Genomic DNA, 19,275 nt, shown 5'->3' on the forward strand with positions numbered 1-19,275 from the left:
GCGGACAAATGTAATGTAAAACACAAATAGTACAAAACAGAAAGAAAAGACAACTGTGCAGATGCTACTACAGTGTGGTTTGCACTTCTTGCATTTACTCAGTTTCACAACGGTTTGTTTGTGAATGTCTCCCATACGATCACTGTAAAGGGGGCCCTTTTTTAAACCCTAAGAGGTTTGATCATACCATTGTCTTCACACAGAAACAAGAGAATGCACTTAGTGAGCTCTGAGCATGTGGCCGCTTTGCAGTGTGACAACACTTGATAGCGGTTGTCACTTCTGACATAATTCCTGGAAAACAATGGCCTTTTCCAGGTAGTGGAATGCCCCACTGCACTCCAAGAAATTGACTCGAGCAGATGGTGCGATCAGTTCAGTGAGCATCGCACATTTCTCTTCTCAAAAGCCGTTCACTTATGCATTCATTCTGTCTCATGTAGGCAGCTAGTTGGAGAAAATACAAGTCCATTTTAATAAATTAGAATATTATTGAAAAGTTGATACATTTCAGTACCTTAAGAAGGGCATATTATAAATGTCTTTAACTCACAACTGGATAGTTCCAGCATTTAGTTCTGTGAATGTGTTCAATGAGCATAGATTAGTAAACGTAAACTTAGAAATAAGCTTCTTTTAAAAAGGGGGTGTGGGGGGAATTATATAAAATTACAACAATAACAATATAAAAGCTTATGAATACAGTTTACACCATCATGGGAAGACTGCTTTGTTGAAAGTGACCTAGCAGACAGTTACTCACAATCTCAAGAAAGAAAGCTAAAACTTATCTTCAAATGTTAGATGTTCAAATTGCTGCATTCAATTATTTTAATGGAAAGTTGAATGGAAGGTCAAAGTGTAAAAAAAATTGTCCATTTTAAAAATTGAATTACTGAAACAAATGCTACTTTTTGGTATATTTTTGGTATTTTAAGTCATTGCGATGCACTCGCACGTCCTCATATGATTCCACTGAAATTTTCAGGAGACGCCCATAAAATCACACCCTTGATTGAAGAGACCAGACACAGGGAAGTTGAAAATCTTACAATGTATATAATTGACACAATATTGCAGGTACAACAGCAAGTGAGACATGTTATTGTAGATATTTCTCCAGCTCTTTATGGCACCTGTTTTCACCATAGAAACAGACTCTCAATAAATTTCTGATAACAATAAAATCAATGTAAATCTAAACCAGAAATAAAACATTTCTTTTCCCCATACATTGTTACCACTTTGAAACACTCTTCAAGCTCCCAGCGCAAATAAAAAGGACATTGTTTTTGAGATGGATAGTATGCATTGCGGTTTTGCCACCTTCTGTGCATTGCAAAAGTGTTCATACAGTAGAGGCAAGTAGAAAACCATTGTTGAAAAAAAGCCACTTCAAATCCAGTTTACAGTTTTCCACAAGTCTTGTAGTGGACACACAGAGCAAGTGGAAATGTGTGCTCTGGTCAGGTAAGCACAATACTGAACGTCCTAGCCAACATGCAAACCACAATGTGTGATAGAAAATTGGCAAAGTGCATCATCATGAACACACCATTCACACAGTGAAACATGGTGGTGGCAGTATCATGCTGTAGGGATAATTCAGTTAAGCAAATTTGGGAAAACTAGTTAAATTTGGTCAGAGGAAGGATGGTACAAAAATGCAGAGCAATGCTCTGAGGGTTGCCTTCCAGCAGAACAACGACCCTAAACACGGGACAATGGGGTTTAGATTAAAGAATATTCAAGCATTAGAATGACCTACTCAAAGTCCAGATATAGATCAAATTCAGATTTTGTACCAAAACTTAAAACTTCATGTCTCCATCCGATCTGACTGAGCTTGAGCTATGTTGGAAACAAAATTGGCAAAATTTTTAGTCTTTAGATGTATAAATCTTGCTCAGATGTAATTACAGCACAATGTGATTTTGCACATTGGTGTTGAATACATAAACAGATTTGTCAAATTCTTATTTGTAAAAAAAACAACAACAAAAAAAACTTTGAAAACATTTTTCCTTCAACTTGACATTAATGTGATGCTTTGCTTTGGTCTATCACAAAAAAAAAAATCTGAATAAAATTTACTCTAATTTGTGTTTGAAAAGTGGCAAATGGGTAAAAAGGGGGTATGAATACTTTTGCAAGGAACCGAGCAGCGATGACTGAAGGCAGGGTTGTAGGATACATGCTGACCTGAGATCAGTGCAAACCATTGTCAAGCTTCTTTTCACACTTTGGAGCTTCATGTTTACACTCCGTCACCGTCCTCAAACAGGACTCAGCATGCCGGACCACATCTATCTGCATACACACACATTCCCAAATCAATAGTCATTTCTGGAAGGTGTTGACTTTCTCATTGATCGAGTACCTTGTGATGTCTTTGTGCAGACAATACCATTTTGTGGCCTCATAAAAGTGCATGTTTTGGTAAATGGGAGGGGGACAAGGAGAGCAAACTAATGAGATCAGAAAATGAATGAAAAAAATGAGGTTTGGAGGGGGTTGTGCAAATTTCAGCCAATGACATTGTGAGGGAGTCACTGAAATTGAAGTTATCGTTCTGAAGTCAAAGGGTTGTCTTTGAGCTGGAATGTCACCATGACAGAGAGTAATTTCTTGCTTTTATTAGGACGTTCACATTTATTCTCAGTCACGCACTGAGACCCTTGCAGTGTTACTACAGGTTTTTATTAAAATATATTGTGTTTCTTTTTTTAACCAACCAACATTGTACAATTTCTCTCTTTATACCTTTAATTTGACCCCAAAGTATCAAAGGCAGTCTCAGACACATTTTCTAACTGGGGACAAAAAAAAAACAAAACAAAAAAAACCCAAAACAAAACAAAAAAAAAAGACATACACATTCGAACAGAAACAACTTATTCATTAATAGAGCTCTTTTTTTTCTAAAGAAAAAGAAAGAAGACTATATAAGAGACTTTTCTATTATCACATGAAACAAATGCACTTTGGAGTTGGATTATTTCCAAAAATTTTGGCGCACAGAGAATATTGTTTTTTTAACATAAACTTCCACGGACTGTCCCATCTGGAGCAGTGACAGATTTTTAAAAATCACATCAATTTAATTCCTCTACTTCAATCTCGTTGTCACATGCAATTCTGACAGTACAGAAGCCATTAATACAGAATGTGAGCTATTACAGCAGTAGCTGAAAATGCTATTTTTGAAAAATGGACTATATTAATCTCCTATTGCTGTCAGTTTAACAGCGCTCTGTCATACATTGTTAGACCGGAGCATTTTAATAGACCAGAACGTTTTAATAGATTTCCTTTCTGTGCCATCCAAACAAGATTTATGCAGGCTCTTTTGTTTGTCCCCTCTTTGCTTTATCGGTCACAGACAAGTACACACATTCGGATTTACGCAATGAACTCATACATACATGCAAGCATTGTCCCTCATCCTGTATGTGAATTCATTCGAACTGAGAGCTGCAACACATCTTTGAATTAAAATGTGGTGCATGGTTTCTCCCTAGCAAGCATCTTATCAGGAAAAGGTATAATGTTTTCCCAAAACATTCCCTGGAAGGTTGACACGTAACAAAGCACTGTGTCATTGTCATCTTTGCCTCAACATCATGTAGAAGCATGGAGAGAGCTCTATAGGTCTTTGATGAGCAAAAAAACAAACAAAAAAAAATAGAAAAGTTGCATGGAAATAAATGGCAAACAGATCATGATAGAAATACATTAGTTTGATATTTTCCCCAAGAAAGCAAAAAGAAAAAAAGAACAAACAAAAAATATGTACACTGCTTCGTCTGCCATTAAAACAATAGTAAATTTCAAGGATGTGCTTGATTTGCCTTGACGGTAATTGTTGCTACACGCACACATAAAGCCCACAGCACTAAAATTCTGACTGTGTACAACGGCTTTGATCTGCCGTGAACGTTGAAAAATAAAAAGTACTGAACAACGTGAGGGCGGGAAAGTTGTATTTCTGCTTCTGCGTACATTTCTGCTCTCTCACGAGGGCAGCCTTCTAACTAACTACGCTGTTCCACTCTCTGTCAACTGAGACTATGTCCGGTCAGGTGAGCACTTTCGCTTAAACCGGAACCTCAGCTTGATGCTACGCTGCCAGCAGGAGAATGGGGTAACTGGGTGGTGTGGGAGTCGGATGTGTTGGGAGCAAAATGGAGGAGTGGATGGATTGGAATGGAAGACGGGACACGTTTCTCCCCAGTGTAGAAGGGACATGTCTGTGTGAATATTATGACGACTTTTATTGCAGATTAGAGATAAATGGGCAGAAATTGATGATGGCACCAGCTCAGATCCCGCCGCAGAAAAAGATTTTATGTAATAACACTGGAAAGCCTAATGCATCAACAGGTCTAATGGGTCATGTTGCTCAGATTATCCTTCCTGAAAGATGTCTTTTGAATATCTAGTTTGTGGGTTTTTTTGGCTTTTAAACCAGTGATGTGAATAGTCTAATTATTGCTCTATTGATAACTTCTAATAAATAAATAATTTCTACAGATTAAAAGTGGAGATCAAATGTGCACGTAGGGGCTACCGCATTGCTCCAGTCTTCTTCTTCCCATCATGTCAATATCTAAGTTACTGCTAGCTGTACAGTCTTTTAATGTCTTAGGTGAAAATGTTACTTTAGAGAACCCAAAGACTAGAAACAAACCATTAGAGGATGCCAAAAGACCAACTCTAACAGTGTCATAGAATACCGACAAATAAAGAACAGGAGAAGAACAGAAACACAGATCAATATTCATGACTCCATTGTGTTTTAAAACTGAAGAAGGTCCATTTGAGTAATTTTTGCTATCGTTTCTATTAATTGGCTTACTTTTGGCAAAGTAACTAACCCCTAATGTTTCCTCCCTGTCTGTTAAAACTCTCCAGTCCCTCATGTCCCAAACTCAGTCCCAGGAAGAAGAACTCTCCCACAAATTATCGCCGCAGCAACAGGATGAGCAGTGAAAGCAAGAGGATGCTGAATGAAGGGAGACTTTGTGACGCTGAACCTCTCACTTCCTTGTTCCTTGGTGGGTAGGCATAGACTCTGGGTGGTTCGGTCACTGGGGCAACAACGCGTGGCCCCCGGGAACATATGTCATCTGCACACATGCCACTTCCTGATCCACTGACATCATCACCTATAAAGAAAAAAAAAAAAAAGGTGTTTCTGTGACTGTTAAGCATGTGGTAATTGCATTTTATATGTCTTTACATCAAGTTCTCCTCTCTAAAACGTCAAAGAAAAGGAGAAGACATCTTTCACTTAATTTTCTTAATGTTGCGATGCTACAAGTGCATTCTTTAAAAGACTACCTTATGGATTTTCCTGGTTAAACAATGTACAAAAGCTGTCTCATATAACATATGTCTTGGAAATATTAACAACTTTACAAATAAATTAAGAGACCATGATTTCAGTTTACCTTGATATAAAATTAGCAGGATATCAACCAAGATTTGAGAAGATAATTATACAGCTGTGACACTGTTGCATAAGTACCTTGTGTTTCAAATTTGCACAATAATAAGATAAATGACAGTGTTACCTTTATGCACAGATGGTAGCCTAGTAAATATATGTGATTTTCTCCTAAGCCAAGGAGCCAAAGCGTTTTTATGTGTTGACGAGCAAACATGGGCCAGTTACCCATATCAAAGTATGCTGAAGTACTAAGACTTTAGAGTTCCAAGTCTTCAAAGATTTTGTCATTCCGTTACTGTGGTTTAAAGTTTATTAATGTGACGTCAGGGAAAGTGCAAGTTTTCTCCAGTTGTTTATGCCAGGACCTAGTTTGTGTGTTTATGCTTGTGCTTGTGCGTGTGTGCGTGTGCGCGTGAGACTTTTCCTTCCAACAGTGACTGGGCGAGGTGGATCTTTTTGCAGATGACACACCTGGCTGCAATTATCTCATCACCAGCTGAGTTTCTTAAGGAGATGTTGAAGGATTATTTGACACCCGATAGTTTGCCTATTCTGGGTAGAATCAAGCCACCAGGGTCTGACTGCTAGCACTTCGATCTGTAGTTTCCAGTTAAAAAAAAACTGCCTGTCCTGAGCACCTGCCTATTGCTTCATTACTCTGTGCTCTCCAGGTTGAACTCATTTCTGGCTACTTCACAAAACACCTCGTCAAAGCTCCTTGTGTCAAATCTCCTCCAGACACCTACCTCCTCGGTCAACCTGAAACCACCTACCTGCCTGCCCGCTCTCCAAACCTTCCACTGCTCAGACTTCGCCTTCACAAACCACTCGCTCTATGCAGCTCTGGACTAAACTTGTACGAAGGTCTGCGCAGGTTGAATCTCTGCCCCCGCCAATGACTGTGTCACCTCACAAGACCGTAAGCTGTTCCACAATCTCAGTGTTTACTTCAAGTTATCGCCCGTCTAACAGTCTTTGCCTTGTTTTACAGATGCTGGTTCCAGAAGCCAGAGCCCCTGAAACCTCTGCAATGTTACCTTTCTCTTGCAAATAAGTCATTTCCCTTTTATGCTGTGTCCAGTCCATGATTCTGCATCAGTGTAAGAAAACCACCTTGACATATGATAATGCAGGTCACATTATACAGTGTCTGCACTGCCCCTCAAGTTGTGGTGAAGTGTCAGTCACCTGGCTGAGAGAAAGCTACGAAACGCTTTCCTTAATTACAAGAATGACTAATTAAAATGTTTGAAAATAACTTGTGAGTCAAACGCTAGGAGTTAAAGGCAACCCACCAACAAACTTTATGTAAGGGCTACACACAAACATCATAGCAATGACTTGATGATAGCACAATATTACATATTTCAATTTCAATAGCAAATTCAGCTCTTTTCTAAAAACTTTCTTAGTAAGATCATTGACAAGTCATTTTTAAAAGCACTGGAATTCAAATTGATATATATTTCATGTTGAAAAATGTAACTCATTTAGTAATTTGAAGTTGAAAATATATTTGCTAAATGTAAATGGTAAAGAATCAAAATTTTTTTGTATGTCACTCACTTTGAAAGTCATTAATCAAAGTAAATGAATCAATCCCTCTAATTTTAGTTTTTTTTTCTTTTTTTTTTTGAAAGGTTTCCCAAAAAAATGACGGAAAGACATAAAAAGCCCAACTGCTTAGATCAGCATAGGTCAGACAGACTTGTTTCCAGACGACGGTAATGGATGGAAAAAAAGAGGGCGGTAAAAACTATGTTTCAAATTACTCACTGGTATCTTGAAAATCCACATCCTGGCCGTTAAGCGCATTCTTCAGCCGGTGGGTCATGATCTTCAGCTGCATTATTTGCTGGCGGATTTTCATGTCTGGTTTGGTGATGTCGATCTCCACTTCAGGGTTGTTGATCTGACTGGCAAGGCCATCACCAATCACCTCAGGCAGATACCTGGCAAACGTAAGCATTTCAAGATTGTCATGGTAAATAACTGGTCACAGCACAGCTTTACCAGTTTTACCTTGACATGCTTATTTGGATGACTTTGTAGTGACTCTAAGGCCAATTTAACACAGCCGGCTTTAAAATCTATCTATAAGCTACTCCATCCTCTATTGCCTCCATGAACAATGCGCTCGTGTGTGATGTCAGCGTTCCTCCTCTGCACATGCGGGTCGCTTTAGGGACTTAAACCGTTCACACAGAACTGTCATTGCAGTTTAAGCAAATAATTGGAAATGAGCATTAACACCTGTTGTGTGAATATAGCGTAAGTCAGCTATAAAATTTTGTCACTGTGATAGAATAACTGATCATCGTTTGCATCCAGAAAATCTCTGCTTTTATTTGAACAATTTTAACCTCCTGTTCACCCAGCGTGGACGCAAGCTAGAGACATCTGTTGAAAACAATGTTTGTTCATGATCATTTCCTGTCTATGAGGCAAGAAACTGACCTCTATCAGGTGTTTTGTTCAAGGCTGCAAAAATCACCCATTGGTGCATCTTTGCACAGACTCAGAATGAAAAAAATAATCCTTCTGTTTGTTAGATGTGCACTGACATACCAATTTTGTGTACTTTTCCTTGTTGGCAATTAAAACACTCAAAGAAACTCAAATTGTCTTGTTTGTTCCTTAATGAACAAACTACATTTTTCTAACATTACACAAACTCAAAAAAATATAATAATTTTCAAACTTGAATTTTACTGAATTAGAGAAAACACAAAAAAAAGCACAAAAACAGCCTGTACTAGAAAATATTCAAAAATCCTTCAGTGAAAAGGAAGAGGGTTATAATTAAATATAAAAGTCACAGAGTGCACACTGCATAGAGAATTATTTGCTCAACTATACGTTGTGTGACTGTTGAGTACCCTTGAAGTAGAGAACAGGGAAAATTGAAACATGACACAATTGGAAAACAAATATTTACAGTTAAACTTTACAAATGCAAGGAGAAGAGTTGTTGATTTATACTTGGTGTTTGCTCTCTTTTGGGTTTGATAAATATCAAAATAGTCAGAAATAGCAAGAAAAAGCTCACTAAATAAAACATCTTATGCTTGAAGGAAATATGAAGTGAAATAAAGTGGAATATCTTCCCACCTCTTTTCAAATATCACCACCTTCCTAATATAATGTCTTTTTTTTTCTTTTTTTTTCCTAAAGTGATTTTCCTTGTTTTGGCAAAAAACTGGCTGGCAATAATCACTAACCGCACAGTGTTTTACATCTAATTATCCCCATAACATTAACTTTTTGTGAAAAAGCTGAACAATAAATATAAATAAATACATAAACGCACAACAAATTCCTTTGTCATTCATCATTACCTGGCACGATTCATGCCATTCCAGCACTTGTCCTCAGCCCCTGTTCCACTGGCAACTCTGTCACTGCAAAGGACTTTTGGTAGGGAAACCCAATATGGTCGTATTTCTCTCAGCTTCATGTTGACGTCAGACACCTAGAGCAGAATTTATCATGAGATCATTTACAGAAAGAGTAACAAAGCAGCCTCAAAATAGAAGGGGTGAGGAAAATACAGCACTAGTCATCAACAGTGTGCATTTTCTGACTGATTCGCCCATCTAATATTTAACATCTTCTAATCATTGAATAGTTGTCCACACAAGCTAAATGGGGTTTAACTTCCAATGATGTGCATATCTGAACAGGCCAGGGAAGCTTAGAATCAGCTAGAGATATACTAACCGACTTCGCCATTTTGGTGACACTCCCTCCCAACCTGTCATCGACTACGACCCTTCTTCTACTGGTGATATCTTCAAATCCGGAGCCGGTGGCTCCTCCTTCACTGAGGCTGCCACATGCCTGGAACAGCTGGAGGAGGTGGAATCAAGAAAACATAAGAAGAAAAGAACAGGGTGGGGAAAAACATCAGAAAGGGGACAAATTAATGAGAGGGTAAAGGCTGATGAGATTAAGCGCTCTCAGTGATTGTGCAACAGTTTTTTTTTTGTTTTTTTTTTGTAGAAGTAGAAACAAATCTTATTTTATGACACATGACACTGATTATTTGCATGACCCAAGAATCAGCCAGTGCTTTTCATACGTAGCCTGACTCACAGCTAATTGAGTCTTACTTGTTTCCATCGATTACACAGGTTAGACAATGTATTGAAACACAGACACATGAGAACAAAATCTCCGAAACTTCGTGCACAGCAAAATTTCTTTGATTTGATTTGATTTATTTCAAACAGGGTTTTTAAAAACTGTATTAAAAACCATGTGCTCCAATATATTTTTACCAATGATACTGCAGTACATTACTGCTGGGATAAAGCTACATGCCAGAATGAATGTCGCTGAACTTTAAACACAGCACTTTCATAAAGAGATGAGAATCAAAGGCTCACACTGTGTGGTTACCATGTTGACACAGGTGAGAGACACTCCCACCAGGCCACAGTTCACCCCAGGCCAGGCTGGCCCTTTTAGGAAACCTGAACAGAGGAAGCTTTGATTTCTCCTCCTGCCATCCACCTGGATTTCCAACTTCACTGAACAGCTCAGTCAGTTTGTTTTGTACTATTGCCAGTTGCTGTTGAATGCCACATAGAACTGCTACCCAAACATCATTATGCCTGTAAATAAAAGCTTTGCCTGCAGATTGCATCATGACTCAAAACCATTCATTTTCAACTAGATATAAGAAGCAGTACAATAGCGTCAATGTGGCGAGAGACGCTCAGTGTATTATGTAAACAAAGACTGTGGAAAGACTAGACATAATAGACAGTACTTCAATATACATCAGGCAGTGGAGACTTTTTATCCATGATGCTATTTTTACATCCTTAGCAAACACACTTGACATTTTTTAAAGCTTTTGAAAACTTTAAATTACTTTTCAAGTAAATATTACTTTCAGCAGCAACACAGAAGTCTGCAGGTGAAAATAGGAGTCTTATGAAACAGGTTTTTCTGTTTCCAGATCAACAGACTATGTTGTGTGACGCCAGCAGCTCCAACCGAGTCGTACTGGGCCTCTGTCCTATGAACTTACAACTAAAGGAGGTCCAAGAGTGGTGTGGTTCGGGTTTGACTGAATGGGCCGTTTTTACAATGGAATTGGGCTAAATAGAAAAACCAAAACACACTGAGCAGTGCCACGCTGCTCAGTGGAAACAAGGCACGTTTTCTCCTGGAAGGATGCAGGGCTCAGGACTCAAGAGAAGGTGATTCCATCACCACTTCAGAAGTCACTGCAATGTAGAAGTTAAACGATTCCTTGTCAGCAGTTTTGACATCCCTCTTTAACCCTTGTGCGACGAGGACTGAGGCAAAAGTAGAGGACTGTGGCAAATGATACAAATTTTACGTGTGTGGGGTCGGTTGGTCCCCATTTGTAGACACAAGGGTGATAGTCACCTCGAGAATTGAGACCACACCTGCAGAGCGGTAGACATGGACGCGTTAACAATTTGTAAGTAAGAGGACCAAGGAGAGTGTCCCTACTATGCATGCTATAGGATGCCTCTGAATATCTGGTTGAATTTTACTCTTTGACTTTGGCAGTCTGTCGAGTCTCAGATCCAGGAGAAGCTGTTTAGCTTCTGTCCTGAGAATTGAAAGGTAAACAAGATTTTTTTTTTTTTTTTTCCGAGCAACAGCTCAGAGATCCAGGGAGTTTGGTCGTTCAGTCCAGTTGTTGTTTTTTTCATCTCTTCAGATGGCTTACAACCACATTCCTCAGGTCATGCTAAGGGGTTGCTGCAAGGTTATTCTCGGGAGCTAGCATAAGTGGCACAGAAGAGGGAAGTCTGAGCCCCTTTGCTAATGGTGCTGTCCCTGCGACCCAGACCCGGGTAAGCAGGAGATACTTGATGGATCAGTACATCATTTTTTTTTTTTAATTTGTAATAAAAAAAGAAACTTTCTAGCTAAATCTCCATGTGTAAATCAAAGTGCAACCTCACCTTGCTGTTGATGGTTTCCATGTTATCCATCATACTAAACATGGCTTCTGATATCTGATTTGGGAGGTAAAGGATCACGCTTTCCACATCATCCAAGCGGCGCTCTCCCACCTCAATCATTGTATCTGTAAAGCATTAAAAAAATAAGAAACAATGACAGAATAACTTGTTTTTTTAGTTAAAAATTTTGCTCATCTGTTCAGCAACTTTAATTAACACACCGTGTTAATAAGCAAACGACATCATGAGAAGATATGCAGGTGAACTGAATCCTTGGTGCTTGAGTATCGTACTACGGAAGGTAAGCAATTATATGACACACCTGCTAGTTAATGATTTGCAAAGTTATATGGGACAACTTTAAAAGAATGGGACATTCAGTGGAGACAGGCTAAATTGAAAGATATTTTGTCCCATTACTTCAATGGCTTTCATACAATGTTGGAAATCAATGAACAGAAGTTATGTTATAATATTGTTTTACAGATTTGTTTTGCCAGTCTTATGCATTTATAGCACCAAACACTTCAGACGTTGCATTGACTCTCTATATTCCCCTAAAAGATGGTGTTGATGTTGTACAAGTTAAGACTTCTGAATCCATCTCCAATCAGATTTTAGTGGCAGCTGGAATTCACTCAACTCTACTTTGTTTTGATGTTTGTTGACAGCAGAATATACACTTAAGTTGTTCATATAAAGGTTGGGTCAAGCCGTAAAAAGATGCTGTACTCGTACGCTCCACGCCAAATCAAAAGGTTTGCACAGAAATGTTTTGGTATGAACACGTGTGCTTTTACAGTATCCTCGCAATGTGTATGAGTACGTGTGAGTGTCCTCTGACCTGCTAGATGTGACCACTCTGTATGGAGGTCAGCCTGGTTGGCGAGGCAGCCCTTCATGACGTTGCTGCAGTAGTTGGCACAGGGTTTAGCAGTGGGCATGCCACGGCAGTGGGGACAGTAAGTCATCCTCATAATAGCTCCCACACACTTCTGGCTCAGAGGCACCTGTGGCAAAGGCTAAAATAAACTTTGGTCCCATCATGACAAAAATAAAAACACTGTTCTGTCAAACACGTCTCGCTTTTCTGAAGTGAAAACCTGAAATCAAAAGTTAATGAACCTGGACATTTGATCTCTCTTTTTTTTTGTGATACGTTTTTATTCTACTGGAGAAATGAAAATTGGGTTATGAAAAGTATGTTTTTTTTTCTGGCTGAGGCAGTAACAGCCACAAAACAGTAGGAGGTCACCGCCTGTGGCGAACTTTGAGTTTGCACCGTAGTTTCTTCTTAGCACTGTTCCCTTGGAAACCACAAAGTTAAAATGTATTTTTCTTTTTTACATGTGATGAAAAGACCCTGACATTGATACAAGTGTTCTCAGACCCCCGCTCTGTCCTCCCTGCCTCCTGCATTTCTCTTCCTATTCCACAAGGCCATTCCCAAAGGGGAAGAGGCCTTCGTGCGTGAAAAGTGAAACTGGGTTAATACCAGTAAGCTCTGTTCACAAGAGAGTACAGCTATGCATACAAAACCTCAAGAAGTATGGAGTGTGTGTGTCTGTGCGCAAGAGGGAGAAAGAAGGAGAGAGGTGGAATGAGCCCAGCTACGCATACAAAGCTCTTCTAAGCTGACATCTGGGCCAGCTTGATGCTTTTACTGGAAACTCCTCCTCCAGTTGTAAAGTCCCAGTTAAAGCCACATTTGATCAAATCTGGAGTAAAAATAGGGCAATAATGCATGACAGCGAGAAAAGACAAAGACGCTTTGATGGTTCTGCAAAATATGGAATGTGCTTAAGTCAACTTTCCACAGAAGTAACTAAGGTAACTGAAAAAAAAGATTGACTTGCCATGTTAGGGAATTAATCTAGATTTTCTTAAATCCGAATAAGTGGAAGTAACATGTCATTTGTGCTAGAGAGGCAACATAAAGTGCAAGGGAAACAGAAAAGGAAAAAAAAAAAAAAGAACACATTTCCATACACAATTTCAACTCATATGACAGATGAGTCACACCCTCATTCCTTCACTCCTTTTTTCCCCCCATTTTTCCATCCATACCGTTGCCCTCATTAGCTAGGGATGAGTCAGATGATTGCTTTTAAGTGAGCAGAAGAGTTAGTTGAGTATACAGCAATGACTGGGCAGAATACCAAAAAGACACATGGTAGGATGAAACAAGCAATGTGAAGTCATCTAAGGTTATTATCATTTTTGCTGACATAAATGTGGATTAAACATGACCTTTAGAACACAAATGATGGCAAAGCTGTGATAAATACTCCTAAAAATACTTGTTCTGTGTATTTGATGAGTTGGTTATCAGTATCAAGTTATGCTCTGATCTTAAGCAGCAGCAATTTCAAACTATGGCTTAAGGTCCTTTTTAAAGACAAAAAGTGATGGAATAACTAACATTTTCTGTGTCATTTAATGTTCTTGTCCTACAAGGACACTAGTTAACTTTATGGTGCACAAAGTTAACTAGTGCTGGCCCTTCCCCCTCATTTTTATGTGCATTGCTCAGCTGGTGGAGAAATTAATCCGAGGTGCAAATTCAAGCCGGGAGACGTTCTCCAGCCTCACCTGCATCATCCAATTACTTTGTCTCTGCTGCACCCAATCAACGCTCAAGAATCCCCTCATAAGCCTTGTCATCCATGGATCCTTCTGCTTCCTGGGCCGGCTTCAACCTGTCTCCACCCCATCTCCACCCTCACACTCCCAGGATTTTCAGGCCCCTCTCCTTTACGGCCTCCACTCCACCACCAGGGCCCCGAGGGAAGAAGATCCTAATCTTCGCCCTAAGCTGTCCGTTCAAGCTGGTGGCGATTCTTAGCATAGACGTCTTTCTGCTGGGGTCCGAGCCCCAAAGAAATCCAACTTCAGCCAAAAAAAAAAAAAAAAAATTACCTTATTGCTGATTTCTCTCTTTGCGAGTATCTCCGCACTGAAAAACAGCGTCTCGCTTTTCAGTTAAAGAAGACAAACAAATGTCATGGAAAACATTCAGTGTGTTTTCGCAATGGGTTGTGTGGAACTACACACAAGTCCCAAATTCTCAGATGATTATCTTTGTTTTGACTAGTTGAGGGGGAGCAGAAAGAGGTGCTCGGCCAGGATGCAATTTAATGCAAAAACTTCCACTGGGCGATGAATCACTTATCCGAAGGTAACAGTATTTCAAAGCTAAATTTGGCAAGCTGTGGAATGGTTTGCCAGCTGTTCCAAATTAAAGCAAAAGATTGTTGAGTCATTAGCTCTTTAAAATTGTTGTGTCACTTCCAAAATACCATGAAGTCACGATATTATGCTGGCCGAAACCTAGTTGCTACATAAAATATTTACTTACCCACAGTGTCTAAAATCCCCCAAGAGTCCCTGGAAATAAATACAATTGAATGTATATTTTAAAAGATAAATAGCTGGTTCAATGGTTGCAATAAAATCATTTTAGTGCAAACATTATGACCAAATTAGAATTAATGAAGGTGTAAGTTCTCTGTCTATCCTGTGAATGATAATTCTCTAATGAGAAAAGTAGAATATCCTCTAAGTTGAGCACAATTTTCACACATTTCTCCATTTACATGTGTGATGCACATAGGTGCAATTGTCAAATGACTCTTTCTGAATACTCCCTATGATTACGCTGCATAAGATGTGGTTGAAAGCTATCCAGTTTATGTTAATGTATCTTTAAGAGGGACATACTTTACTTGTCTCAGTTTCAACCTTACAACGCTTCCTACCCCACCTCTGTCTGGCCCATAGCTCAGTATTTATACCTTTCTCAGTACTTGTCTCTCTTCTGTAATTAGCACGGATATCTAAACTTCCCATTCTCACTGCGCTACAGAGCGAGACGATCTAGACCGCTTGCCTCCGGAGTCAGCTGTGCAGCACATGGCCTACTTCCAACATTCCCCTTCCCGAGGGAATAAAACAGTCCAGAGAAAGTTAAGGACAAAGCAGCTGGCATAACCTAGAGCAAAGGAAGGGTGGAATTAATGCGCTACTGGAAAGAGAGACCGCAAGTTGTGGCTCAGATCTGTTTTCTGTCAATCAACATTTATTTTTACCATCTGCCACTTAATTAAGCTTTATTTTCATTTTCCTTTAGAGACGCTATCATCTTTTACTGCACGCTTTTATTTTCTAATCAAACCAGCCTCAAGCAATATGCCGACTTTGTTCGCAACAATGTCATTTCTCGTAGTCATGCACACGTTCATTGAAAAGTTGCTGATTTATGTCAGTTTTGCTTAAGACCTCTGTGAGAGAGCTACATTTAAATTCTGTCCTGACTTGGTCCATTTGTTTTGTCCATTTCAACACCCACATGTCTTTATAACTTCAGTTGTAAAGTCAAATCACAGGCAAAGGCATAAAAATCCCGTGTTGATTTGCATGCCTCAAGGCACTCGAGTCATGAAACGAGTCTAAGTCCTATTGTTTTAATTTTGAGTTTTAAGTAAGAAGTGATCCGGTGTTATCCAATAAATAATTCAATTATGCTGCTTACACTGGAAATACCTTCTTCCTGTGCCAGCAATACTGTAAATCTCCGAGAGAAATCTGAAAGAATGGACAAAATTCCCTATAAGAAGTCTCAGTTGGTTTTTGTCTTGGAATTTCTGGTTTCATGCTTCTTGTACATTACTTTGTGATTTTTCATCAACAAACAATACGAGTTAAATTCATGCCTTTCTTTGCTAAGTGCATGTCTGCATTCCTCTTCGGGTTACTTCTCTTACCACGCTCCTAATCCAGTACCTGACAAGAGATCATTTTAGCTGCGGCATCAAAAATGGCTCCCCCCACGAAATGATTTCTTGGTCTTGCTCCAATCTTAACCTTACTCTTGTGTTATGTGCAGAGAAAACCATTTCTCTTGGGACATATTAACCCTCCCTACGTCCCCGGGAGACATTTTTCAGTTTAGAGTTGACATTAACTGGTGTTGCAAGGGCTGATGGTCCACACTGCAAGACATATTTTATAGAGTCTATGGCTTCTACCGACATTAATCTGCGACAGCTTCATACTGCTCATAAGGAGTGGTAAAACTTGCATGAGTGAGTCCGTTTGAGCTTAGCTGCAAGCAGCATCACTAAGGAGATATGGCACAAAAATTTAGCAAACGAAACACAGCGTTATAAAAAACATGCAGACATTGCTTTTTCTCAAAAGCAGTAAAAATATTCTTCCAAGACGTGGAAAACAGGACTCTTTAAAGTAGGATCTGTAGATTTGAGAGCTGGAAGTTTTACCTGTAACACTTTGCCCACCACTTCTCGACTGGTTTGCAGTCCCTGGAGGAATGCACGAGCCGCCACAAACGTACGAGTGACTTGTATCGTCATTTTATGGGGGGCCTCTCCGAAAAGTCGAAGTGTCTCTATTTTCTTTGATACACACTCCTGGTAATCCTCGTCTGTAACAGGCAAACATGTGTAAAACTTTATGTATTCGTTGAGCTTGACGTAAAATAAATGATTATGAATGATGATTTAAATTGACATCATCTTAGTTTTTCATGCACTCCTTGGAATAACTTTAAAAAAGACAAAATGATAAACATGCTAAATTGCTTAATTTTTATTATTCGGTTGTAGCTCCAGTTCATAGTTTGGTTTTGTGTCATGACCATAAGAAATATTTTTGTTTTTCCGACCAGAAAAAAAGAACAAACAATCAGTTTAAGTTCATGGTGCCATACTGTTGTAAAGTGATTAAAATTAAATTATTTGAAGTATTTTTTTTTTCCAAGGACCCTCAAGAAAACATGACTATATAAAACATTGTACCTCTTTCTCATCTGATGTTCTTCCTCATATTTGCTGTGCTCCCTTTATGGCTTGTGGTAAACTACAAACAGGAGTTCTTGCGGCTTTGTTCTACCAATCATTTTGTAGCCAATCTTTTACAAAGACCAGATTTGTGGAGCTTCTCTGATTAATGTCCTTTTTTTTTTTACAGTCCAACAGTTTGGGTGGACTCCCATGCCCATGTGGGTTTGCGATTGTACCATCCTTCTTCCGTCTTTGAAAGATGGATTGAACATTGCTTTCTCAAATAAGAAGAGATATTGTTTTATAACCTAAACTTGTATCTCTAAGCCGTCTGGTGCATTTTTTGGTGGTAATGATACAAAATTTTAAAGGACTTTGTATGAATAGTGCAGCTTGATCGACCTACTTCTTTCATATATGCAAAGCACTCCACATCACAAACTTCGAAACAACACAAGAAAAGACTTCATTTGCTGAAATAGCATACCTATTGAACTCTGCTTATTTGCTTGGTAAAAAAGCTTCTCCAGCAGCTTGGTCCAGAATTCATTCAGCACCTCCTCCAGATTGACACTGGCACTCCGGTAGTAGTCCTTCAAATCCTGGTACAGGTCCTGAAAGAGCTGGGAATTTCTGGTGTATAAAAAGCCCCATGTTGAAGTGAACGTGTCCTGAAGGGTGACCATGGACCTGTTCATTAAATCATCCATGTAGCCTGAGAAACACAAACAATAGGCACATTTAAAAACATACAGTAGGTATATTGCCGTAAAATGTAGCCTTGTAGTTGGCCACTTTGTTCAGCAAATCGTTTTAGCTCAGAAAACGTCACAATGGATAAAGTAATTGGACGGGATTTTATTTGACTGAGAAAACTTATTTGACTATTTATTATAGCTTATTTTATGTGGAGGCATGCTCACACTTTAAAACGGCAGAAATGATATCTCTCCTGTAAAACAACCTTTTATTTTCTGCATTTAAGAATTTTCCGAAACGCTGCAAGTTTCAGCCACAAGTTTCGGAGGCGCTCACAAATAAACATCCATTAAAAACAACAACAACAACAACAAAAAAAAAAACATCACTGATTGCAGAAATAGGATCATATGAAGTGAAGTTTTACTGTAACAGAAATACAGTATAACACCCACATTTAAAAGAGCTAAAGTCAATCTCAGCATCCGCGTTACATAAGGATTTAATATGCTAAGCTCATATTGCCCCATCTGTGGAGCATAATTTAAGCACTGGCCTTGTTAGACAGCATATATCAGTTCTGCTTTACCCACTCGTTATTAAAAAGAAACACGATTGCTTCTCAGCTGCCGTTTGCTACTTCTAAGCATTCACCATGCTTTGAGGTAAAAACTTAACTCCTACTGTGGCTAAATACTGTTCTTTATTTACCCCAGAATATTGGTAAAGACAACCTCCTGAGATGTGGGTGATTCATGTTTTATTTCAGATGAAACAAAGCCCTGCCGATAATTTTTTATTAATATTTTCTCTTTTTAGAGTTTGCATTTTAATGTTAGTCTGCACCCTGGTGCATACAAATGTATTGACAAACCCCCCCGCACCCATTTCTAATTTCTCTTGTTTCCATACATGCTCAAAACAATGTCAGTGAACATAAGTTGTAGCAAATTTTTCTTTAAAAAAGTGACTTTAAAAGCCTGTTTTTTGTGACAAGTTCCTATGTTTTGCTTTTTTTCTAGCTATATTTGGGATGTTCTAACAGACTCAAGATAAAAAGTAATATTTAGCCTGTTTGTCTAGAGGTTTTACTTCAGTATTGACAGGAATCAAAAAGTTTTACACCTAACTGCTAAGTCTGAGTCCTATGCTATTTTCACTTGAACAGTAATGAGTTTCAAGGCTCTGAACGTATTCTTGATAAGGTACTATGCCAATTTAGTTTGAGGGGTTGTTCAGCACCATTATTCATGACCGTGACTGGCATAAAAATACAGCCTATATAACTGTCTGGGGAAAAAATAAAAGAAAAAAAAAATCAAAAGAAGAGTGTCCAAAACAGAAAAAAAAAAACTGACATTGTAAGTCAAAG

At 38.8% G+C, this 19,275-nt stretch overlaps 1 protein-coding gene across 1 annotated transcript; it reads right to left on the minus strand.

Moving 5' to 3' along the window:
* Positions 1–1,043: 1,043 nt before the first annotated feature.
* Positions 1,044–17,937, minus strand: LOC103148281 (glypican-1-like). The gene is made up of 8 exons (XM_007566969.2): positions 17,692–17,937; positions 16,683–16,846; positions 12,248–12,413; positions 11,404–11,528; positions 9,173–9,301; positions 8,791–8,924; positions 7,229–7,404; positions 1,044–5,168 (listed from the first exon to the last, which is right to left on the minus strand). Exons 1-8 carry the CDS (start codon positions 17,912–17,914, stop codon positions 4,963–4,965), a joined length of 1,323 nt encoding a protein of 440 aa, XP_007567031.1. The 5' UTR covers positions 17,915–17,937; the 3' UTR covers positions 1,044–4,962.
* Between the last annotated feature and the right edge of the window lie 1,338 nt (positions 17,938–19,275).

The sequence above is a fragment of the Poecilia formosa genome, unplaced genomic scaffold, assembly GCF_000485575.1.
Source record: "Poecilia formosa unplaced genomic scaffold, Poecilia_formosa-5.1.2 Scaffold202, whole genome shotgun sequence".
NCBI classification, from domain to species: domain Eukaryota; kingdom Metazoa; phylum Chordata; class Actinopteri; order Cyprinodontiformes; family Poeciliidae; genus Poecilia; species Poecilia formosa.